At 44.5% G+C, this 26,045-nt stretch overlaps 1 protein-coding gene across 1 annotated transcript; it reads left to right on the top strand.

Moving 5' to 3' along the window:
* LOC106506828 (translation initiation factor IF-2-like) lies at positions 1-25,259 on the top strand. The gene is made up of 4 exons (XM_021078742.1): positions 1-73; positions 6,056-6,117; positions 6,258-6,843; positions 23,718-25,259. Exons 1-4 carry the CDS (start codon positions 1-3, stop codon positions 23,777-23,779), a joined length of 783 nt encoding a protein of 260 aa, XP_020934401.1. The 3' UTR covers positions 23,780-25,259.

Raw genomic sequence — 26,045 nt, 5'->3', positions numbered from 1 at the left:
ATGCACGAGGTGGTGGAGCAGCCTTTACACAGATGGGAATCACTGCCCGAGATCGTCACACTCCTCTACGGCTGTATCTTTTATCATCATCGTCGTAACCATTTTTATTACTACTGTGATAAAATATACACAGCATAAAATTACCCTTTTAACTATGTGAAAGTGTACCATTCAGTGGCATCAAGTACATTCACGATGTTGTGCAATCATTACAACTATTTGGTTCCAGAACATTTCTATCCCCCTAAATGGAAAGCCTGGTCACATTAAGCCTCTCTCCAGATCCTGGCAACCACTAATCTGCTCTCTGTCTCCACGGATTTGCCAATTCTGGATATTTCATATAAATGGAATTAAATAACACATGGCCTTTACTGTCTGGTTTCTTTGACTTGGCATAACCCTTGCAAGGCTCACCCATGTTGTGACGTGTATCCGTAGTTCATTCCTTTTTATTGGCAAATAATATTCCACTATATGGCTATATCACATTTTATTTACCCATTCATCTGTTGATGGACATCTGGGTTGTTTACACCTTTTGGCTATCGCAAATGGTGCTGTGATGAACATTCAGACACAAGTTTTTATTTGAATACCTATGTTCAATTCTTCAGGGTATATGCTTAGAATTGCAATTTCTTTTCTTTTCTTTCTTGGCCACACCTGAGGCATGCAGAAGTTCCCAGGGGCAGGGATCAAACCCGAGCCACAGCAGTGCCAATGCTGAGTCCTTAAGCACTAGGCCACCAGGGAACTCAAAGATTGCAATTTCTTTATCAGACAATAATTCTGTTTAACTTTTTGAGGAAACACCAAACTGCTTCCATAGCAGCCACACCATTTTACATTCCTGTCATGAATGTATGAGGGTCCCAATTTCCCCATATCTTCATACTTATTTTCCTTTTTTACTGCCTTTTTAAGTTCCAGCCCTCCACCTACGGAGGTTCCCAGGCTAGGGGTCCAATTGGAGCTGTAGCTGCCAGCCTACACCACAGTGACAGCAACACCAGATCTGAGCCGCTTCTTCGACCTACACCACAGCTCATGGCAATGCCAGATCCTTAACTTACTGAGAGAGGCCAGGGATAGAACTTGCCTCCTCATGGATACTAGTCAGATTCCTTTCTGCTGAGCCAGGACAGGAACTCCTGTTTTCCTTTTTTAAAAATTATTGCCACTCTTAGTGTTCACTTGTGGCATGGTTTGATCCCTGGCCCAGGAACTTCAGTATGCCATGAGTGTGACTAAAAAATGAAGAAGAAGAAGAAAAAAAAACACAAAAACCCATAGCTACCCTAGCGGGTATTCCAAGGTTTTATTTTTATTTATTTTTTTGTCTTTTCTGGGGCTGCGCCCGCAGCATATGGAGGTTCCCAGGCTAGGCGTCTACTCAGAGCTGTAGCTGCCAGCCTACACCACAGCTACAGCAATGCCAGATCCAAGCTGCATCTGTGACCTACACCACAGCTCATGGCAACGCCAGATCCTTAACCCATGAGCAAGGCCAGGGATTGAACCTGCAACCTCATGGTGCCTAGTCAGATTGTTAACCACTGAGCCACGGACAGGAACGCCAAGGTTTTATTTTTAAATGCTAATGATTCTTAAAACTATACTCCCGTGTATTTACCCAAAAGAAATAAAAACACTTCTCTATAAAAAGACTTATACACAACTATCAAAGCAGCTTTATCTGTACCATCCCCCAAACTGGAAAGGCCCCAAATGTCCACCAACAGGTGAATGGATAAGCAAGTACTGGAATATCCAGGCAATGAAATACTAACCAGCAAGCAATAAATAGGAACAAATTATACGAAACACATGGATGAAACACAAATACATTACGCTGAGCAAAAAGTCAGACACAAAAGAGTACCTCACGTATGTTCAACACACAAAGCTCTAGAAAAGACAAAAAACTAATCAACAATAACATTCTGTAGCTGCCTGGGCCTGGGTGTAGGGACCAGCTGCAAAGGGGCACAAGGGAACTTATTAGGATGTTTGAATTAGTTTATTTATTTTTTATTCTTTATGTTGTCTTTCGGGGCCGAACCCACAGCCTATGGAAGTTCCCAGGCTAAGGGTCGAATTGGAGCTACACCGCCAGCCGACACCACAGCTCATTTCAACGCCAGATCCAGCCGCATCTGTGACCTGCACCACAGCTCATGGAATCGCCAGATCCTTAACCCACTGAGTGAGGCCAGGGATCGAACCCGAGTCCTCATGGATGCTAGTCGGGTTCGTTAACCGCTGAGCCATATTGGGAACTCTTGAAATAGTCTATATGTTGATAACAGTCAGAGTACGTATTTGTTGGCATTTAAAATGAGTACACTTTATCATATATAAATTATTTTCAATAAAGTTGATATTAATAGTTTATATATATAGACATAAACACACACTTACACACTTATAGAGAGAGACTCTCAAATACTTAGCTCGAGATTCCAATTCTCATTGCTCATTTCTTTCATAACTCAACAAATATGTATTGAGTGCCTACTATAGGCCAGTCTCTGGCCTATAAGGATGGCATAAGGATCCAATGGAGACAGAGATGGTTCCTGAAGTCATGGATACGGCGGTCTAGTCTGGGGGACAGACATTAAACAAATCACCAAACCAATAATGGCATCATTACAACTGTAATAAATGCTGCCGTCGAAAGTTACATGGGTTTATGAGCTCGTGTAGTGGAAGCTGACCTAGTCAAGTTTCAGGCAAGGGAGGCCTGGGTTAGCTGAGATTTGAAAAATGAGGAGGAGTTCATTTGGGGATGTTCTCTACAAAGATGGAAAGGCCCATGCAAGGGGCCTGTGACTAAGAATATGACCTCTTCAAGGACTGGAAAGCAGGCGAACATGCCTGGAGCAAAGAGAAGGAGAGAGAGGGCTGAGCAAGTTGTTCTGGCGACTGAGTGCCTTCAGTGCTCAGGATTTTATTTTATTTTATTGGCTGAGCCCACAGCTTCCATTTGTGGCTGGGCTTCCATCTGTGGAAGTTCACAGATGCACCAAATCGAACCTGCACCACGGCAGCGATAACATCAGATCCTTAACCGCTAGGCCACCGGGGAATCCTCAGAATCTTGGTAATTATCAGAGCAACGCAGAGTCGCTAAACCACAGATAATGGGAGTTAGCAAGATCAGCTTTGGGTTTCAAGACCATCTCTCCGGCCACACTGTGAATAATGGTGTGAAAGAGAGAAGCAGCATGTGGCACAGTGATCAGATAAGAGGCATTATCTTATGGAGGTGGAAGTGCTGGAGACAGGTGACAGGCTCTGGTATCAGGTGGCGTTGGTGCAGAAGGGTAGAAGGGGATAGGGCCAAGAGCCGAAGTCCACCATGGAGAGGCGCCACGAGGAATGGCTGGGTGGCCCGGGTGGATGGATGGGAGAGGGCAACACCAAAAATGGATCAGTTTGGTAGGAAGACCATGAGTTCAATTTCAACATGTGGAGTTTGAGGCTCCTGGTCCATCAAGCTCCTTCAGACTTTCTCTTCGCTGAAATGGCTTCCCTTTCCGAGTTTCAGATGGGAAACTCCGGTTCATCCACGGAAGGCCAGCTCAGGTGTTACTGTTCCCCTTCTTCCCCCTCGGGCAGTGGTCTTCATTTCTTTTCCTACGTCATGTCTGCATTCAGGGAACTGTAATACTCTCTTTACAAGCTTGTGTTCTCTTCTAAGCTGTTAGCTCCCTGGAGGCAGGGCTGCGAATTCATTTTAGCACCCCAGAACCAGTATATTACCACCCTCTAATAGTTGCTCTATTTACAAGTAGAAATATGTGAGAGGCGAGCTACTGCAGGCATTTGGTGAGCAGGTAAGCAGTGAGAGAAGAGATTTTGCCCTTTACCAGGCCGCTGTATCACTTAGGAATACATTTGTCCACAAGGAACAGAACACCCAGCCTTAGTGGCTTAAACAAGCAGGGGATATTTTTCTTACATATCAAAAAAAAGTTCAGGGGTGGGACGTTGCTGGCTTGGGTTCGAATGCCCAGCAGTACCGCACCGACTCTATTTTCCACTCTGTCATCCTGATTATACCGGCTTCTAAGCCTCATGTTCAGTGTCTCTTAGTTGTTAACTGGTTGTAGCATTACTAGTCACCTCCTTTGTGTTCAAGGCATAAAGAAATAGGATTGTAATGTATACATGTAAGGATAACTTGATCCCCTTGCGGTACAGTGGGAAAATAAAAATAAATAAATAAATAAAGCAGCAGGTATTTGAAAAAAAAAAAGAAGAAATAGGAAATGGAGGGTCAGAGTCAGCAAAGATTTCTCAGAACGTGTCCCCCCGCCCCAACTCCCTCTTTCAACTTATAGGTCAGAACTGGGTCAATGACTTCCTTAGCTGCAAGAAAGACTGGGAAATCAGGAATGGGGCTGGCATGGTCGTCTTGGACTAATCATAGTACTCAGTTCTGTTGATGGGGAAGAGAGGGAGAATGGTCTGGCTATTGGGAAGGTGACTCATAGTGTCTGCAACTACACAAATACTGGCATATCTAGTTTCATCGCACTTCAAAGAGATCGTGTTTTTTACAAATTGAAGGCTTGTGGTAACCTTGCATTATCACATGATGGTTAGCATTTTTTGGCAATAAATTTTTTAAAAATTAAGATGTGTACATTTCTTTAGACATCGTGTTATTGCACACTTAATAGAGTACAGTCTAGTGTAAATATGACTTTTATATGCACTGGGAAACAAAAAAATTCATGTGACTCACTTTATCGCAAGGTGCGCTTGATTGCAGTGGGCCGGGACAGAACCCGCCATGTCTCCGAGGTTTGCTGTATCATCCGCCGGAGTAGCCAGCGCCATCCTGTAGTTCCATACATCTTGGTGGATCCAGGTGGGAATGAATCCTTCTCTAATGTCCACAGAAACAAGACAACAATGGCACAGTAACCTCACATGGATACGAGACATTGGGCCTCTGGAACTTTCAGCCCCAAATGTCCCCGCTTTCCAAATGTATCCCCTACTCACCATTAACCCATCCTTCCAACCAGTAAGCATTTTTTCCAACTAATTATTTAATCCAAGCAAATACCTATCCCTTAAAAGCCTTTTCATTCAACTAGTGCCTGTTTGGGCCACTCAGCAGAAGACCTGTGGGGACTCTCTGGGTTCACAGAAATGTCTTCTCTGTTATTTTACCTTCTCTTCCTGTTGTATCAGAATGCTAGTCATTACGTGTTTAATGAGAATAAGCATTGGGGATCCCACAGGAAATTGTCTGGTCATGTGTCTGAATTTTTTTTTTTTCTTTTTGTGATCTCCTCTGCCAAATGGTTTATGCATTTTAGGTTGAGCAGTTTTTCAGACTGCCCACCCATTTGTTACAGTTCTGAGGAAAGGTAGGAGGTGCACAGGACTAACAGGTGGGAAGCAAGTGCCACACTGGCTTCTACTGGCTCCACCTGCTTCACCTACATCAAACAGAAACCCACATTCTTGACAACACAGGAGTGAAGGCGTCAGAGTGCATTATTTACCCCTGCTGTAAATAGAAGCCTACACATTGTCAGGCTGTAAACACTAGTAATTAAGAAACCAGCCAAGGACTGCTTGGGGAACATTGACAGCAGCTGCTACAGAATCTGAACCTAGAGACAGGTTGCCATCCATTACCTGCTCCCTCACCTGTATTCTCATGCACCTCATCCAAGCCTTGGCACAGCGCTGAGCACAGGTCCCTTCTCCACTCCAGACTAGCCGCTCCTTTAGCGTTAGAGGCACTGCCTCCTCCAGCAGCACAGCCTAAAGGCCCTGCAGAATGCCTGGCTCATAGATGCTCAGCCACATTGCAGCGAAGGGTCCAAAGTATTCTCTTAGCTCTTCCACGGGCAGGAATGCCCAAGACATGGGCGATTCGGAATCCTCACCAACCCATCCTTTGCCTGGAGGAATACATCCAGCCAGACTCAGACTTTCTGCATCTTCCAAGGGGGTCTGAACATGACGTGTGACAGGGATTTACTGGCCGTACCAAGTTCTTTGGCCTCTTCAAACATTTCAGTTCTCAAACGCAGTCCTCTCCCCCTCCCCTTCGGCTCCACCTGGAACAATCTAGCGCTCCAGGTCCCTGCAACCGGAGAAGTCAGGCTCTTCCTTCAGTTCTCTCAGCCCTCAGCTCCTCGAGAAGCCTTCCCTGACCTCCCCAAGTCTGGATCGGGGTCCCCTCTATGACCCCTCCCTCTTGCTTCTGCAGCCTCCCTTAGTCGTTTCCCTTTCTAGACCACGAACTCTGCGAGGGCAAGAGGCCATCTCCTTCTCTCTTTTGTCCCACCGCTTATGACGTCGCCAGGAGCACTGGGGGGTTCAAAATACTTTGGAAGAAATTGATAAAGGAGTGCAACGTCCCCCCCGTGGCGGCGCTGGGCCGCGTGCGGCTCGCACCACAGCCCCTCCCGTCTGGGGAACTCCGGCCTCGGGCCCCCGTCTCTCCTCAGCTTCGACTTGGGACTCCGTCCCGCAGAGGCGCACCCGGCGCCTGGGACCCGCCTCCCGGGTTCCAGAGCGACCCCGCCCGCCCAGGCCGCGCGGGGCGGCGGCGGCGGCGGCGGCTCCCGGGCAGGAGCCGGCGGAGCAGGTGGGGGCGCCGGCCCCGCCTCCGCGTCCCGGCAGCCCCAGAGCTGACGGCCGGGAGTGAGCGGCGCGCCCCGGGCGCAGCACCCCGCGCAGCGCGGCCGCAGCGGCGCCGCCAGGAGCACCCGCGCGGCGGGACGGAGCCCGGAGGCTGGCAACGGCGGCGACGAGGACGTCGGTCGGAGCTCGAGCGCAGTCCTGTCCCCGGCACGGCCAGCGGCAAGTAGCGGCTCCGCGCGCGCGGGCCCGGGTCGGTGCCTGAGGGAGGGGGAACGGGCTGCGGCCGCGGGCCCGTCCCGGGGCGGAGTGAATCCCCGACGCGGGCAGGCGTGGTGCGCGCGCGCCGGCGGCCGGCTGCCCCTCGCCCGCTCCCGGCGCTGCGCTGCCCTAGAGCCCGCCGCGCCGCGCCTCCCGGCCCGCCTGTAACGGGACCGCGGAGGGAACGAGGTCGCCGCGGGGTTGCCGGGTGACTTCCCCCGACTCGACTCTCCGGGCAGCGGCCCCCTGCGCCAAGGCCGCTCGGGTCGGGTCTTCACCGCGCTCTCCCTTCCCCGCTTCGCCCCCGGAACAAAAGGCCGGGGTCTCCCCGAGGCGGGGGCTGCCGCGGGAAGAGCGGGGGCGGAGTAAAGAGCTGCTTGGAAAACTGCCACACTGAGGGTGGCTGGGGGGCTGCAGAAGCCCCCGAGGAGGAAGCCAGTCCCAGAGATGTGAAGTGACTCGCCCAAGGTCACACAGCTCCTAGGGACTGAACGGGGGCCAGAGCGCAGGTCTCGGGACTCGCTTCCCAGTGCTCATCTAAGGTCAGTCGTGTGTGTTCAGCGATTTAGATCTAGCCGCCAATGGGCTTTCAAGTCCTTTGGAGGAAAACCGGGGAGAAGGTGGCAGAGCCTAATACTCGCTGCCCCCCCCCCCTCAAGTACACAGCCGAGGCGAGGCGGGTCGGGGATGGGGAGGCAGGATTCGGGGGAAAGGGCACTTCGGATCTCCACGTGGGGGCCGGTGGCCGGGAGCTCAGCCCTGTCCCCGTGGGCAGGCAGGCAGGCACTGGCTCCCAGGAACAGTGCCTTCTGAGCGGGGCCTGCCAGCCGCGTGGGTGTGCCAGGAGCGGGGGCGGCGTGGGGACCCCCTGCGCGCTGCTCTGTGGAAAGCAGTGCTGCAGAGAGATGGGGGCGGAGGTGGTGGGTGGGAGTAGGTGCTCTTCGGGTGCCCTGGGACCACCTGCAGCACCTCTAACACTATTTGGAAGCAAAGTTACTCTGTAGCAGAAAGTTGGGCTACCTCTGCGCCTCTCTGAGCTTTAGGTCATTTGGCTGCAACACGAGGGCCTTTGTGCATGACCTGTGTGATTTAGAAAGTTCCTGCTCCTCTCCTCCTTTCCAGAATCTTTTCTCTCTTTAGAGGGAGGATTCCAAGTACATGTCTTGTGATCGGCAATAGTAACTATCGCTGGGACTCCAATTTTCCTTGAAAAAAACTTTTTTTTTTTTTTTAAATTTTACGCAAAGCTCTTCATGGGGAGGAAGGTTAGAAGAGGGGTTGCCTTTGGGCCTTATAATGACCTGGACAGGTGATTTCGAGGTGCTGGAAAATGCTCCCCACCTCGACCCAAGTATTGGTAACACAAGCATACTCGTACACATGTTTATGGAGTTCTTTTCTTGAGATGTGCAGACTTATGTTTTTACCTAAAAAATGTAAATAAAAATGTAATGCTAAAAATCCACTCACTATGGTGGCACACAGATGAGTACAGTTTTCCAGCCAATGCCTTTTAGAGACACATTTAAAAGCCACAGAAACCAAAATCAGAAAAACAAACAAAATAAGTAATAAAAGGGAACAAGGAGCGTGGAAGGTGTAGCAGTTAACAGGAAATGAAATACGCACTGCGGAGGTCTTCCTTTACATGCCATCACATGATTGGCAATTCTTTAAGGAGAATATTGTTGTGCCTTTTTTACAGATGAGAAAATGAAAGGTCACAGAGGTTAAATGCCATCCTCAGGGGAAGGGAGTTAAGAACCTGGGTACAACGACTTCAGATTCTATATAAGCAACCATAAACAGGCAGTTTTCAGCTACTTGAATCAGGGCAGAGCCATCAGGGTGGCAGAGACTTGAAGGCTGGCTTCCTGCTATGCCCCTTTTGGTTCCTTTCCAGGAGTCTCTGTTGTTTTCTCTTGTAATAGTGAGTCTGAGATGGTGTCACAGACTGAAGTTAGCCAGCAGCAGAAGGGATGGAGGAAGTGTGTGTGTGTGTGTGTGTGTCTAAGAACATACAGTTTTAGGAACAGGAGAAAGCCAGCTGGCCCAGCCCGGCAACACTGTTTTTAGATTTATTGTTCAGAAATCATATAGTACAGGTTGTGATTTGGCAGTCACTCAACCACACACAAAGAAATAATACAACCTAGAGAAGATCTGAGAAACCTGAATATAATTTACTGTAGAGGAGATAATGTAGCATTCTCACTAGGGAGGAATAGTCAACTTTCCTACATTCTAGAATTTCTAAATATATGTTCATTAACGCTTAAGTTAAAAAAAAAAAACCTACAGAAATAACTTGGCAGAAAGAAATTTGTTTTCCAGCAAACGTGTTATAAATATACATACATTTGGTGCAGAACTATTTGAAACTTTAGGATACAGGGAATGCTTTATCTAGAGAGAAATCTTGAGAAACATGTCCTCAAGTGTGTTCTTCTAGTGATTTTATACTTCTGCCTGCAATTCAGAACCTAGAGGAGTAGACACGTGTTTCTTTCACCAGCCAGTATCACATTGCAGAGTTGAATGTCTTATTCTTGGAATTAGAAAGTTTTGGTTTGAAGAAGCTGGATTAAGTGGGGCAGCGAAAGAGGTATCTGGATGAATCTGCTCAGCTGAGTGCCATCAAGCGTGATTATGCATCACGAAGTTATCTTTAGGCAAGTTTTGCCATGTCACAGTTAGTGTTCCTGCCATCTGGCTGCTGGAATATTTAGAAAGGAATCGTAACGTTTGACTGACTCCGATGAGAGCATAACAAAACAGACTTTGAGAGGGAACTATTAAATATGAGTTAGGGTTGGTGAGAAAGTGATTAATTACTTCTCATTTAGCCACAGCACAAAACTGAAGAGACAGAGGGTTCCTAGCTCATGCCCAGCAGGTGCAGCACACATGTTTTCTCCTGACTTCAGCCGAGAGCTCACTTGAAACTTCCCCTTAGCCATTCTAGTTGGGTCTTTCTTTAGATCTGCCCAAGCAGGAACCCGACCTGTTTTGTAGCAGGGGACTCATGAAGTGAACTGCTGTGTCGAAGTGCCAACACGACAAAATGAAGCAGAGACATTGTGGTAAAAATGCCAGGTGAGCACGGTGTGGGCCAGACACGGTGAAAGACTTTCAAGTGCCTCTCAAAGGAATATTCTTCCTGTGTGGGTGAGGTATTCCAGTGAGACACTGAATTTGAGACAGTGGCATCCAGAAAGGAAGTACCAGACCTGTCTTTGAACTGTAAGCCTGTCAGCTCCTGGAAGCAGGAAGGAAGAGGCAGTAGTGAGCCTCAGTTCTTGAGCCTCTGAGGACTCGTGTCCATGTGAGTTCGGGTGTGTGTCGGAGCAAGGTGCCCAGCCTGCCAGCCACTGTGACATAGAGCTAAAGGCTACTTCATACTGAATGCTTAGTTGTGCCCGGCTAGGCTAAGAACTATCTACTTATGAAATCAACACAATACCCCCGTAAGGGAGCTGATTCTTCTTACTCCCATTATCAGATGGACACAGAGGCCAAGAGCTAAACCGCTCCCAGGGGGATCAAGCCATGCCCTGCTCTGGTCTTCTCTCAGCCCACTCATAAGCCCAAGGTGCCCTTTACCTGTCTGACTCTCCCTTACTGCACCTGAGCTCCTGGAGAGCTGGTCCTGTGCCTGCTTCATCTCTGTTCACAGCACCTGTACCATGATGAGCACTGAATGAACGAGTGAATGAATGAATACCTTCATGGTCTAAGGTCAAAGCTAATTTGGATTAACTGTCCCATTAGACTTGTACTGTCTTATTTGTCTTCGTTAATTTGGATCATCAGGTTTGATTGTATGGACAAGATATGCAATAGATAATAACTTCTTTAAAGCTGAATGCTAAGCTCCGTCTATAAGATCTGAAGGCCTCTGCTTCTTTTAGAATTTAAATATTATTTTTTCTCCTTTCATAAAACGTTTGTGATTCAGAATACCTAGGTTTGAATCTTGCATTCCTCACTTATTTGTTGCATGACCTTGGACAAATTACTTCACTTTTTGTGACTCAGAGAAAACCGAGGCGCTGAGAAAATGGCTCAGCTGTAAAATGGGCATAGTAACAGTACTACTTGTATTTATAGTAAATACCTTAAAGTAAGTACAGTGCCTGGGACAGTGCCTGGTTCGTAGCAGTGTTCAATAAATTAGCCATTATTTTTCATTATTATTATCTGATGCTTTAAAAACTTGTTTGCCTGTAAATGTTCCTGGTTCCATAAAGCATTCGAGGAGTTTACAAAAGTAAACAACATAAAATTAACAGATAATGAAACTGGGGTAAAGAGAACATACAGATGAGAAAGCAAAATAAAATCAGAAGTAAGCAAATGAACAAGACTAAATTATAAAGTGCTGGTAATTTCTAGAGTTGAGTTTACTGTAAGGTTGGGTGTTGTTTCTGGAGATGGGACTAAAAATTTGTTAGAGCTTCCCAGTAGCCAAAATAAAGAGGAAAACATAACTGTTACCTGATTCACAGTGACCACGAGATAAAAAGAGATCAGTTACACTGCTTTTCCTGGTCCTGAAACCTGGGAGAGCTTTCTCCTGGCAGGTCCTCAAAGCAGTCACTGTTGCCATAGAGATCTAAGGCTTCAACATGGTCCCTGCCATGAAGACAATGGAAGTTTTGTGGCAGAAGGTAATAATACCTGTTTCCTAGAATGTTGTTGATGCAGTTCCGGAGACGTACTCCCAGAGCACAGCCCAATAAAAGCTCTTCTGTGAAGGGCCAGAACACTGTGGTTTGGGGATGTGCTGTTTCCTTAGCTATGTTTCCTGAGTGCCTGGGAGAGTAGAAAGATTCTTTCTTCCAAAGACTGTAATTCTTGTGAGAGTCAGGTGAATAATCCCGTCTTTAAGAACGTTCTTTCTGGCTGAAGCTATTTCAATGAGCCAGATCAGTTTACTTTATCCAGAAAAAGTCCAAAGAGTGTCATCATGCACATATATTCATTAATAATGTATTCATGAATTTTCTTAATGCTGGTCATTCCATAGTCTCTCTTTAGCTGCCAGTTTTATCACAAGGGTTGGAAAAAGATCGATCCAGTGCTCTGTACTATGTTTTAAGTACTTTTAATACTTTCAGTACTTCCTGGTTATAAGAATAAGTGATGTTTGATTTTTAAACTTTCTTAGTAACTGAAATAATGGTCATATCTTTTTAGTCTCACCATATATCTGTTAGCCCCAATATGATTTTTATTGGTTAGGATTGCATTCAGCAGCCAAAACAAACAAAACAAGAACAAGGCACACATCAGAATCTGGCTTAAACAGATACAATTTTGTCTTGAGGTACTAGACTCTCAAGAAAAGCAGTCCAGGACTGATGCAGGAGCTCAAACAGTGCTATCAGAGAGTCAGCCACATTCTACCTTCCTGTTTCACCATCCTCACCCTTTAGGACATTATCCTAAATCTGGTTGCCTCATGGTCACAAGATGGCTGCTGTATCTCTAGGCTTACATCTTTACTACAGGCCAGAAGAAAAATAAGTGTAAATACCTAAAGAGTGAGGGTCCTTCTATTAGGGAGGTTTTGCCTTTTTATATAGAAAGTGATGCTGTCTGCAGCTCCTTCTGCCTTCAGCTTATTGGCCAGAATGGTGTCACAGTGCTGCTTGAAAAGATGGAGTCTGAGAAATCAAATATTTTTAGCTGGGTAAATTGCAACTGCTACCCCATCTCTAATTAGAGGCTTTGTTCTGAGGAAGGAAAGGAAATGGTTATTGAGTAAGCAACTAGAAGTATCAGCACCCGACATAACTTCCATTATTAGCCATGTCCCTGACTTAATTAGAAATTATAGAGGGTGACTTGGTAATTTAATTTTCTAGCTTTTTTTTTTTTTTTTTGGTGCAATTTGCATGAGAGAACAAACACACCCAACTGCCTTGTGTAGATTCCTGAATTACTATCACCAGCCCTGCTTACTTCTTTCCTAAATTTCAGGTTTAAATTTCAGTTTACCACAGGGACCTCATATACTTCATAATTAAATGGACTTCTCCCCACCCATTCACTACCTCCAGCCCCCACACACTTTCTCTTGCCTTCCTTCATTAATACTAGATTGTCTTGGCAAGAAGCTTTGGGGTTCTCTTAGGCTCTCCCCATCCCAGACATCCAAACTATTGTCCCCCTTGGCTCCATCCCACTGCTGTTAGACTAATTCATATAAATATCCATCTTTGCTCAGGTCGATCCCCACATTGGTCTACCTGTTTGCTGCTGCTTCTCCTGTAATTCATTTTCCACACATGGCCCCGGGCTGCTGTTTTTAAACTCTGGTGTCTGATATCGCTCAGTCTTTAAAAGCTTATTTAACCAAGCTCGAACTCCTCGACAGCCTGGCTCTGTGAGTGCCATGATCACTGGGACTGGTTGCCATACACCCCAAACTTGCCCACACAGCAAAGCTTTTCTCACCCCTTCCCCACTCCCTTCAGTCATGGAAGATCATTGAAAAGGTTTCTTAGGCTTTTCATGGTTCATAGCCATGGAAGCAATTAATTACCTTTTCATTTATGTTTCCAGAACTTTTTCTATTTCTGTTAATATGTGTTGCCCTGGATTCTGTGTTGCCTAATGTTAATCATGCTGAACCAGGTTTTTTTTTAAATAACAGATTTATTAGATGTAATTCACATACCATAAAATTCACTCTTGTATACTATGCAATTCAGTGGGTACTGGAATATTCAGTCACACAGCTATCACCATCATCTAATTCCAGCACATTTTCATCACCCCCAACAGAAACACATTAGCAGTCACTTCCCATCACCCCTCTCCTCGGCCCCGACAACCACTATCTTTTACTTCTATGGATTTACCAATTCTGGAATTTCATATAAATGGAATCATACAGTATGTGGCCTTTTGTGACTGCCTTCTTTCATTTATCATAATGGCTTTTGGGTAAAAGCATTCCTTTTTATTGCTGAATAGTGTTTTATTGCATGGCCATACTGCGTTTTGTTTATCCACTGATAAGTTGTGGGACATTTGAGTTTCTATAATGAGCAATGCTGCTGTAAACATTCATGTATAAGCTTTTGTGGGGCACATATTTTCATTTCTCTTGGAGTGGAATTGCTGAGTCTTACAACAGCTCCATTTAAAATTTCTAGAAAATGGAGTTCCTGTTGTGGTTGCATGGTAACAAACCCAACTAGTATCCATGAGGATGCGGGTTCAATACCTGGCCTTGCTCAGTGGGTTAAGGATCCAGGGTTACCATGAGCTGTACTGTAGGTCACAGACGTGGCTTGAATCCCTCGTTGCGTGGCTGTGGTGTAGGCTGGCAGCTGCAGCTCTGATGGCACCCTGAGCCTAGGAACTTCCATACGCTGCAAGTGGGGCCCTAAAAGAAAGACCAAAAAACAAAACAAACAAAAAACAAAGTCGCCTACAGCAATTCTAAGTCTTAGGAGGAAAAAGACAAAAGAAATTTTTTTTCCTAGGAACTTACAGACTCTTCCAAAGTGGCTGTGCCATCTTACAGTCCCAATAGCAGAGTATGAGGGTTCTGCAGTTTTCAGTGTCTGCTTGGGTGTTGTCTTCCTTTTTTTTTTATTTTCGGTTTTAAATATCATTTTCTTTTAACTGTGTTTCTTATAAAGGAGATGTGGTTAAGTTTTTGAAGCAGTTGAATGCCTCTGTCTTTTAGTAAGGGAAGCTAATAATCTGCTTATGGTTATTGCGAGTGCTGATATATTGGAACTTGTTTTGTGCCTTTTATATGCCACATATTTTATTGTTGTCTCTTTTTTTCTTTTTCCTGCCAAAGCAGCTAGTACATAGTAACTTTCATATGTAAGTGTTATAAGCTATCAATTGTATGTATACATGTACCATGAATCTATAGATTTACTTATTCATCAAATATTTATTGAGTACCTGTTGTCATGTTTATAGTTTCACTCAGTGGCTAGCATAGTGCCTAACATACAGAAGGAGCTCAGCACATATTTTCTGCATTGCACACCTGTGCAGGGACTGAGGTGCTTATGAGAAGCTGGGGGGAGCAGCGGAGCAGGCTTGGGAGCAGCTCACTTGGGTTGGATGTGGTTTTGACACATCCCAGCTGTTCGATCTGGCTATTACTTTACATCTCTGAGCCTTTGATTCCTCATCTGTGAAATTGGGATAATAATATCTGTCCTGCAGAGTTTTTGGGGTGGGGGGGATGAAAGGTAGTTACGTAATTAACAATCAGAATTGCTAATATAAGGAATCCACTTAGTACACGTGAACAGTTCTTTTTGTTAGTGAATTGTTTAACAAAGAGCTCTCCCGACCACATATGTCAGTATGAAATCATTAACCACGTCTGCCCAGGGAATGAATTTATAGTAAAAAATGACGCAGACCCTATGCTAAGTGTCTGACATAATAATCACAGCTCTATTAGAGCAGGAGACATTTCTTCTCCTCATATAATAGAACCAAGAAAAAGGACTGAGGCAGCTACAGCACAGGTCACAGCTGAAGCTCACATTTAATCCCTGGCCTGGGATCTTTCATATGTCGTGGGTGTGGCCATAAAAAAGAAGAAATTAAAAAAAAAAAAAAAGAAAAAGGACCAAAGTTGTAATTGTACTTCCTTTTAATGATACAGAAATAGATTTTTAATCTCCTGTATTTCTTCAAGCCATTGTTTATTTTAACACTCTTCTAAACTTTTGAATGAAACATTTTTGTTCAATCATATTGCTCTCAGAACCCTCCTACGCCGCTGGTGGGAATGTAAACTGGTAAAACCACTATGGGGAACAGTATGGAGGTTCCTTGCAAAACTACAAATGGAGTTGCCATATGATTCAGCAGGCCCTGGGCATATATCCAGAGGAAACCATAATTTGAAAAGATACATGCACCCCAGTGTTCCTAGCACTCTTTACAATAGTCAAGACATGGACTATCGCATATTTTTAATAATCCTCGTTCTTCTTTTAGCTAATTCAAAGACAGAAAAAAAAAAGAGAGAGAGACAGGAAATCAACATTTTTCCTCTTACCCTTGGGAACCACACATGCATCGATTTTATGGCATTTAGCTGTTATTTAAATGCCTGAGTCAATGACAGTATTAGCAATACCTCTGTTTTTCCTTTCACTAAATACTGTTCAAATATTATAATGAATTCAATGATCTGGGAACAAATTTGCATTTCAATAAGAGTCATAAAAGGAAGCAATTTTTGAGCTCATTGTAGGTATAACCTAGTAGCTTTCATATTAGGTTGTGGTGCAGAAGGCACATGGACCGTCTATCTTAATCCTCTCTGCAATTTTGCAGATAATTATGGTCTCTGGTCAGGCCTGAGCAGATTCAGCTTCAGGGGCTGTTGTTGGGGCTAGTGTCTCTCAGGTGTGGGGAACCCTCCATGTCACCTGTGTGACAGGTGAGTGGGTACTCTGCTCCGTTTCCCTTCCCGTGGTGTGTCAGTTCCAGCCCCAGATGCAGCATGCCATTTGCATGGACCCAGCCTGCTGAAATTAAAGGGTCTACAGAAAAAGAGCCGTCTCCGTAGAAGACACAGCTTCCAACTGTATGGGGCAGAGTGTTCCCTCATCCTGGTTATTCTAGAACAGGGCTTTTTAAACTTTAGCAGGCAAAAATCACTTACTGGCAAGATACTCCCCAAAATTCTGATTCCATAGATCTGGGGTGGAAACTGTGTCTTCTTACAGGCGTCCACATTCTAGAGCTCCTGAGGTGTGGTTCCCAGAGCAGCAGCACTGGCCTCGTCTAGAAGCTTGTTAGAAATGCAGAATCCCAGGCCCCACCCTAGACCTACTGAATCAGAAGCTACATTTTAACAGGAACCTCCCCCACCCCGCCCCAGGTGATTCATCCTTGGCCTAAAGTTTGGGGGTGATCGCTATTCCCCAAAGCACCAAGGGTTAGGTATCACTAGGAAACTGCTTTGGCCACTTTACCGTGGTGTTTTCGAGAGTCTTTTTCTGTGTGCCTTATATGCCCATGGGCTCTTGGGTTGTGATTTCCTGGCCATGGGGCACCTTTGATTGATAAATGGCTGATCAGCAGAGTGGCAGGACCCTCCTGAATCCAGGAGGTGAGGAATGGATGGCCTCATGAGGTTCACTGGCCTGGGCTCCTTCAGAGGCGAGAATCTTCACTTCTTCCAGCTTCATAGCCAAAGAAACAAGGGACTCAGTGGGACGGTGTCAAAACATAAAAAATTATGAGTGCCGAGAGAACTTATTTTCAGATTCCTATTCAACTGTATTTTGAGAATCCACAAGAGATGCTTTTGTGAAATACCAGCAGTAATCCTTCTTGCGTATATTTTTAAAATAGGCACATTTTCTATTTGTGAACAGCTGTAATCTGACAAACTACTCTTGGGGGAAAAAAAGCAATTATGACAAGAGTAACTAGTGTGTAAATTTGTTTACCATGAGTTATTTCTCTCTGAAATAACTCACAAAGCTCAGCTGGTGTATCTATATATTTAACTTTTTAATGTAAAAAGTTAGGCAAGCCTGGGCCCCATCTCTCACCAAATAGGAACAGACAGAGGGATCAGACGGGAAAAGAAGAGGAGCAGAAGGGTAGGAGGCAGAGTTCACCTGCACCAAGTGGCATCAGTACTTCTGCCCCCTCCCCCAACTCCCGGCTGCACCCCCGCTGGCTCCCTGTCAAGCAGGTGCACTCCGGCAGCCTGCAGGTCCTGTGTGACCTGTAGACAAGCTCTGTTGGCCCACTGGTTTTTAAAAATGCTTTTTGGTTTGGTTACCCACATTTCAACACTGGACTTCATACCAAAAAAAAAAAATGTGAGAACTTGGTGGCGGGGAGGGGGTTGGGGGGTTGGAAGACCTGGCCCATACTGTGCTTGCATTCCCACTGAGTATCACCTGCCAGAGCTGAGGGGGCCTCCTGCTCTAGACCCAGGCCTTCTCTTCTTGGCCCAGGCCCCTCCACACCTTGTCCTTCCAACGTCTCCTCACCTCTGAGTCGATGGTCACAAGGCAGCTCCCTGCCTGCCAGCGATGCCAGGAAAAGGAGTTCCTGGCTTCTGCCTGAGGGAGGCGGACTCAGGAGGAGAGAAACCCCTCAGCCGTAGGAAAAGTGCACCGCTACAAGGCAGGTGTCCATCCCTACCCGAGGAAGGAGACGCTTGCAGAAGAGTGACATGTCCTCTAAGCCCGCCCTGGGGCTGCAGCCTTTTCCTCTTCCCCTCCAAAAGTGCAGAGCCTCCAGGTTGCTTGCATCCTCGTACTTATCTCTTCTAACTAGAACTAACTCTCATAGCACCTTTGAACCTGTTGAAAAATGCAGTAGTGGAGTTCCTGTCGTGGCTCAGTGATCAGCGAACCCGTCTAGCATCCGTGAGGACTCGGGTTCCATCCCTGGCCTCGCTCAGTGGGTTAAGGATCTGGTGTGGCCATGAGCTGTGGTGTAGGTTGAAGACTCGGCTCAGATCCCACGTTGCTGTGGCTGTGGTGTAGGCCAGTGGCTACAGCTCTGATTGGACCCCTAGCCTGGGAACCTCCATAAGCTGTGGGTGCAGCGCTAAGAAGAAAAAAAAACAAAAAAGAAAAATGCAGTAGTTTCTCCCAAATCTGTATTTATTGGCCCCCTTTTCATGGTTGAATTGATGACTTTTTCCTTAGCGCGCCACCCCTCTCTGGGGGCATTTTCCCTACTCCCCCTTTTATTATAGTTACTCATGCCGATGGAGGAGGTGGTGTGACGGTGATAAACACAGCTTCGACTAAGTGTCCGCTTGGTCTGCATCATGCTCTTCATCTACAGTCTTTGTTTTAATTCTGTTAACAAACTAAGAATGAAGCGCGGGAGCTATTTTATAAACAAAAAGACTATGAGACCCACTTAGGTGAAGTAACCTGATCGAGGCCACATGGCTGGGCAAAAGCAGAGGCAGAAGTAGAACCCCGGTCTGACTGTATTCAGAGTCTCCCGTGGAAACTGTCTATTCTCTTTCCCTTGACACCCTCCCTTCTAATGGTGCTTGAGAATCTGGCCTGCATCTCGATGCTGTTTTTCAGAGTCATTTCATGAGCTGGGAGAAAATAAAGAAGCCTTTGAGAATCTGGCTTTTTTTATCCTAAGCAATTTGAATACTATAAAGTAAGATGACATTTTTAAATGTGTCGGGAGAACACAAAGCATCAAAGAGCTCATGGGTACAGCCTGTGACTTCCTGGAGCTCTGCATTCCTCGCTGTCAGATTTTAACAAATACTTCTGTAGATAATTGCTTAATTATTATATCTGTCAAGAAGAAGCCTTCACAGCCATCAAGTACTAAATGTAAAATTATCCTTTCCTCCTAGAGTTTGAAAAATCATTCCTGTAATTTCAGCAAGACAGAAGCCCACTGGCACCTGATCCCTCTCAGATTGATAAGGATAAAACTGCGTGGGGTGGAAGGGTGCTGAGGTTAAGGGGGAGCACATGGAAGAACTGTACTTACATGTATGAGGTCCTTTCCACTTGAGGGTCTCGGAAATACTTTACAGGATGGAAGCAGAGAAGTTATATGATCCATACCAAGTTAGTAAAACAGAGGAGTGAGGTTTTGGATCCGAAAAGCCAGGGCTTTTACGCAGCTCTGGTACTCTTTCTGAAATTTAGCGGAAACGACATAACCTCTCGGAGACAAAATTTGGTTATCTCCCCTATGGAAATGTCAGTGTCTGCCCCAGAGTTGGTGAGAGGATTAAATTAAACAGTGTGTTGCAAGTACCTAATGCAGTGCTGAGTACATATGGGGCTTCAAAAATTATAAGTCAGTCCTCATTATTCATAAATCCCGTGATTTTCTAATCCCCTACTTGCTAAAGTTTATCTGTAACTCCAAGTCCGTACCCAGAAGCCCCTTCACCGTCATTCACACACATGCACAGGTGAGAAAGACTTGGCTCATGTTATGCACATTCTTCCAGCTGAGGTTGAAGCAGGCAGCTCTCTGCCTCCTTGTTCCAGCTCTCATGCTATAAACAAGTGTCCTTTCTGCGTTCAGTTTAGTGCCATGTTTTCAATTTTTTGTGCGGTAATTTCTCTTCAGTGCCCCCAAGTGTCGTGGTGAAGTGCCCCCTAGAGTTCTTGAGCACACGAAGGCTATGGATGTGCTTTATGGAGAAAACACATGTGTTAGATAAGCTTTGTTCAGGCCTGAGTTATAATATTAGTGAATCAACAGTCTATGTTAAACAAGGTATCTTTCATCAGAAACACAAATATAGAAAACAAAGTTATGTATTAATCAGCAGACAAAAATCTTGTGATCAGAGACTCACAGGAGCTCAACCCTGTGTCTCTTACAGAAGCAGTGAATGGTTCAGGTATTTGCTGACCTAGTGTTTATGACAACCATGAAGAATACAGCTGCCATGAATAATGAGAATCAGGTGCATTCTATATTTAGTTCCCACTTTAGGTAGGTTATATATTAGTGGCTATTATGAATTAACTCCAAACTGTCCACGGCTTAACACAGAAGTTTATTTGTCATATATGTAAAGTCTAATCAGGTGTTTGGCAGATGGTCTTAAAAAGGTGAGTTAGGGACCCAAACTCATTACATTTTATGGCTCTGCCCGCACGTAAAACCCTTGCTTCCAGCCAGTGGGTGGAGGAAGAAAGAAATGCTGTGGATGCAAAGTCCTTATGGACCAGCCTAGAGGTAGAGCACATCACTTCTGCCTTCATTCTGCTGGCCAGGGCTTAGTCACGTGGTAACACCCAGCTGCAGAGGAGGCCGGGAAATATAACTATGTGCTGAGGGGGTCCATGAATAATTCTGTCACAGTTCTCCTCAAAATTATTTCCTGTAGTCATTTTTCCTTAGAGAAAAGGCAAATTCCTTCGGAAAGTAACATTGAAGTTTTTAGAGGTCACTCTTCTAATCCCATTGTGGTTCTTCACCAAAGGAGGCAAGCCTGTCTCCTCTCATTTGTTTTAAACGATAAAATCCTTACATAAGGAGACTCCGTATTTTCCCTTGTTCTATTAATACTTCAGCCAACCCTTTATTCCCTGCTGTAAATTTTTGACTGAAATTATTTTTGCTGCTGAATTAAGGATCATGTAGAGATACACACAGTGCGTTCTATGAAGGAAAGTGTTAAAATTCAAATGACTGATCATTTATATTTGTTTCAACTTATTTGTGGACTCACATCCAATTGACTTTAGCATTCAGCCAGTAAAATGCTAGCTTGTCCGTCCCTACATTATTGTATGATTAGATTGTGTAATGAAATGATAGGGATGCTACCCTGGGAGAAATATTTACTATCCTCTGGGATTTCTACCCAATTTTACTATGGTTTTATGCCGTGGATTTTGATGAGTGTTTTTTCCCCAGTATTTCTGTTCTTGTTTTGCTATTAAGTAAAGAGGCAGTGATGTAGTAATTATCAAGCCTCTTTTTTCACAGGTGTGTGGTTTTCTGTAATTGTCAGCTCAAGCAGCTCTTTGGATTGCTCATGAAAACTATCATCGACTCTTCCCCCCTCAGTTGAACTTACATGCATATTTTATATCATTTTAGGGGGTTCTTATCCTTGCCCCAAACAGACTAGTACTATGTGATTCAGCGGTTCCACTCCTGGGTACATGTCCAAATTGAAAACAGGATCTGGAAGAGATATTTGTACACCGGTGGTGTTCATAGTAGCGATATTCACGATACCCAGAAGGTGGAAGCAACCCAAGTGTCTATCGACAGATGAATGGAGAAATAAAATGTGGTGTATACGTACAATTGAATAATAAGGAATGAAATTCTGGTACATGCTACAACATGAATAAGCTTTGAAGACATTATATTAAGAGTAACAAGACGGATACTAAAGGACAAATATCGTATGGTTCCACTTATTTAAGGTACCTATAGTGAGCAAATTCACAGTAAGAGAATTTAGAATAGAGGTTACCAGGGTTTGGATGGAGGAGGAATGGGAAATTATTGTTTAATGGGTACAGAGTTTCTGTTTGGAATGATGAAAAAGTTCTGGGAATGGATGGTGGTGATGACTTACTTGATGCCCCTGAATTGTGTATGTTAAAATAATAAATGTTATGTTATGTACATTTCACCGTAATTCAAAATAATCACATTGAAAAGAGACTGGACGTGAGAGCCTGATAAGCCTGGGTTCCAATCCCAGGTCTGTCACTTACCAGCTGTGTGTGACTTTGGACAAACTAGTTTGCCTCAGAATGTCATTTTCCTTCCCTATATAATGGGGAATAAATGAATGACCCTAGAGTATTGTTGTGGAAATTAACGTGCTTAGCCTGTCACAGAATCGCCACCATATGAAAAGGTAAAGAGAACTAACATATGTTAAGCAAGCAAAACTCAGTGGACTGTGTTAAGAATAAAGTACCATGTTACATAATTGCTTTTGCCTCAAGGAGATAAGAATATTAACATGGAATAATACATATGCGGTAGGTTTTGAGTATCGAAGAAACACAGGCACAGGCCTCGTTCTTGCCTTCCAGTGACTAGAAGGGCAGAACAAACACTAAATTACTCTTGCCTAAGTCTGAGGTTTATTTCTATTTCTGCCTAAATTGTTTTTAGATTCTCATATAGATTTTTCTCATTTTTGTAAACTGTTGGGGTTTTTTTTTCTTTAAAAAAATTTTTTGTTATAGTTGATTTCCAATGTTCTGTCAATTTCTGCTGTAGAGTAAAGTGACCCAGGCATATATACATTCTTTTTTCTCATGTTATCTTCTATCATGTTCTATCACAAGTGATTGGATATAGTTCCCTGTGCTGTACAGCAAGACCTCATTCCTTATCCACTCTAAATGTAATAGTTTGCATCTACTAATTCCCAAATCTCAGTCCATCCCACTCCCTTCTTCCTCCCCCTTGGCAACCACCAATCTGTTCTCCATGTCTGTGAGACCGTTTCTGTTCTGTAGGGTAAGTTCATCTGTGCCGTGTTTTAGATTCCACATATAAGTGATATCATATGGTATTTAGTATAGATTTTAAGTCTTTGCAGTGTGTCTTGATACAGATTTTAAGTCACAAATACATATACAAACATATGCATGCAAACACACTCTGCATAGAAATGCCATGTTTGTCTGGAGATCAGATATCCTGCAATATTATCTGTTTGAAACATAACCGTATTTGCAGAGTCATGCCCGAGAGCCCTTGGTGTAGCAAATACAAGGTGTTTGGTCCTTGCAGAGGAAAAGTGTTGTTCCCCAACCTGAACGATTGTATAGAAACATCAACAGAAGAACAGCAAGAAAAGCAAGAAAGACAGAAGGAAGCAGGAAAGTAGCTAATGCCCTGTAAGCCTGGCTGGGGGCTGGCAACTTGAGTAATGTCGAGCCTGCAACATTCAGAAAAGCTTAAATATCATTCCATTTGCTCTGCTTAGGGGGTTATGTGCAGAGTATTTTAAAATCGCATCCAAAATGATAAAAGTTTAATGCTAAAGAGGTAGAATCTGTTATTTGAAATATTCATTATGGAAGAGATGTTGCTCTTTATATGTTAATATATTCTATTGAGACGTAAATAGCTACATCCTAGCAGTTTTATCACCTAATTCTCTCTCAATTCTGGCTACTTCTTTCCATCTCCAGCAGTTAACACAGTGCCTGCCTCACAGTGGGCACTCATTGTTTACTGAAAGAAAGGATGAATGAATGGACCGGTGAAAGAATGAAACTACCTATAGCACGCATATGTCTGCATGGCATGTATGATCTCTGCATGAATAAGACATCCAAGTCTAAAACTCTTCCTTTTCTCCTTTCCAGAGCAGAAACCATTCTCCTGGGTTTCTGGGACCATTCGTAGGAAAGAGACACCCACGCTGTGACATATGCCAGTGCCACCGCCGCCACCACCTCCTCCTCTGCCTCCGCCTCCCCCACCCCTGGGGGCTCCTCCCCCTCCCCCGCCATCAGCACCCCCGGTAAGACCTGTTTTTTTTCAGTCTGGTTTACTTGGTCATACTTGCGCAGGTTTTTACTGTTTAGAACTAGCCACCACCCAGCTTCCCTGTGGCTGGTGGCATCTTGGGTAGCTGGCTCTGTGTCTCCAGGGTCTAATTCCAAACCAGCCTGGCCAGGTATTTCCCTCCCCGTTCCTTAGCATCGTCTACAGGGGTCTACATAATTTCTCCCCTAATTCCTGCTGTTCCAAACTCCCTGGAGTCTCTCTAATGGGCTCTTGTTTCTCATGGGAAGCCTCAGGTGAGAGGCCAGGATGAAGTGCGCAGCCAAGAAGGTGTGCTCACAGTCAGGTTGCAATGCGTGACCTGGATGGTGATAACAGTAGCTTGAGCTCCAGTGGCCTGGGCCCAAGAGAAGTGTCGCATGAAATGCTGCGATGAAATATAACTCTCTGAATGAAATCTCCTTATCTGCACAAGACTGAATTGAGTCTATTTCAGTTGATGTTGCCAGCTACTCTTAGAGGGCGGTTGTTTTGTTTGAATAGGGCTTCTCAACCCTGGCACCACTGACACTGGGAGCCAGATAATTTTTGTCGTGGAGGGTTGTCCTGTGCATCGTAGGATGCTGAGCAGCATCCCTGGCCTCTACCCACTCGTCAGAAATTATGATTATGGTAATTATGATAGTCTGAAATGTCCCTGGACGATGCCAAATGTCCCCTAGGGAGCAAAAGCTTCCTGATTTCCTTAGTTTTAGAAAAAGAATGTTAGTGCTTAATGCTTGCATTGAACCCTTCTGCTGAGGAAAACCCTGGGGCATGTCTCATACCCTCATTCTGCCCCTTAGAGCCAGGTCTGGCGTGAGCACCACAGCTCCTATTTTCAGTAAAAGATGAAAGCTACAGATGCCATGGTGATAGGACGTGCAGAGGCAGGGCTGCCCGGGGTGGTGTGAGCCCTGACAGCAGGAGCCAGGAATAGAGCCTCGCCCTGAGTGCACGCCTCTCTTCAGATGACAGGGCCATGGGAATATAGGTTATGAAAGGGGGGCCTAAGCCCCTGCTGCACAGTCACCAGCCATGGGGAGAACCAGAGTATGCCTGAGATCATAGGTCACAGGTCACCCCCTATGACCATACCTGAAATGCTGGAGCATAGACCTGCCTAAAACATGGCCCTTGCCTCTGCAGAGAGTGGAAAGAAAGCACATAACGTGAGTTACCTCTGCAAGATCTCTGAATAACATATAGAAAGAACAGGAATAAGTACTGACGTTCCACTGCTGCGTTTGACACAAGGAAGGCTTGGAGGAGATGAACAGTTTATAAGTGGAAGAAACATACATGAAGCCAGCACAGGGGTCTTACACAGACGTACTGGCCCCGAAGAAGCATAGCTTAAAGTAACTTCAGTTCAAATACTACAACGCACCCATAAACTTAGCCAGAATAAATACATTTATTAAAATCCATCTTGTTGGGGATTTGGGAAAATAAGCCCTTTTAAGCATTGCTGGTGACATACAAGTACCTGGGACTCAGCAAATGTTGGATAAGTCTTTCTGTAGTGTTCTTTGACAAAAAGCAATAAGCCTGAATGTATTACTTTTCTCCCTGGTAGTCATGTAGTTTTATTTTTGAGATGGACAAAAGAATTTAGCCCTAAAGGAACCCAAAAAAGAGTTTATGCAAGGATGTGCACAGCAGGACTATTTATTCTAGTGAAAAATTAGATTTTAAATGGTTTATGAAAACTCAATGAACTATATTATTATGCTGTTAATTAAAAATTGCATTATGCCATAGTGTTAATTAAAAATTACATTTATAATTGTGCTGATTATGGAAAGCAGATATGGAATGATGATTTAAAAACAACACTTTTTTGTGCATCACAAAATCAGCTCTATATGTAATAAATAGCAAAGATCAGAAGAGAATTTTGAATGCTGAGAATAAAATTTTTAACTTCATTAGGGAATTCTTTTTCTTTCAAGATGCTTAAGTTCATAATAAACAAAAATAATGCTATGTTTGGTTAATGTTTTCGCATTCCCTTCCCCATTCCTAATTTTTTTCTGTCTCAGACAGATGCTGATCTGTTTAGGAGGAAAATAGCCATGTAAATTTTGATTTTTTTTCAAACATTTTTTACAGTCTGGAAAAATATGTACAATGCATCTTGTAGG

Source organism: Sus scrofa, chromosome 18 (genome assembly GCF_000003025.6).
Source record: "Sus scrofa isolate TJ Tabasco breed Duroc chromosome 18, Sscrofa11.1, whole genome shotgun sequence".
Taxonomy (NCBI): Eukaryota; Metazoa; Chordata; class Mammalia; order Artiodactyla; family Suidae; genus Sus; species Sus scrofa.
Note: the sequence above shows the minus strand (reverse complement) of the source record. Positions and strands in the feature narration are given on the sequence as shown.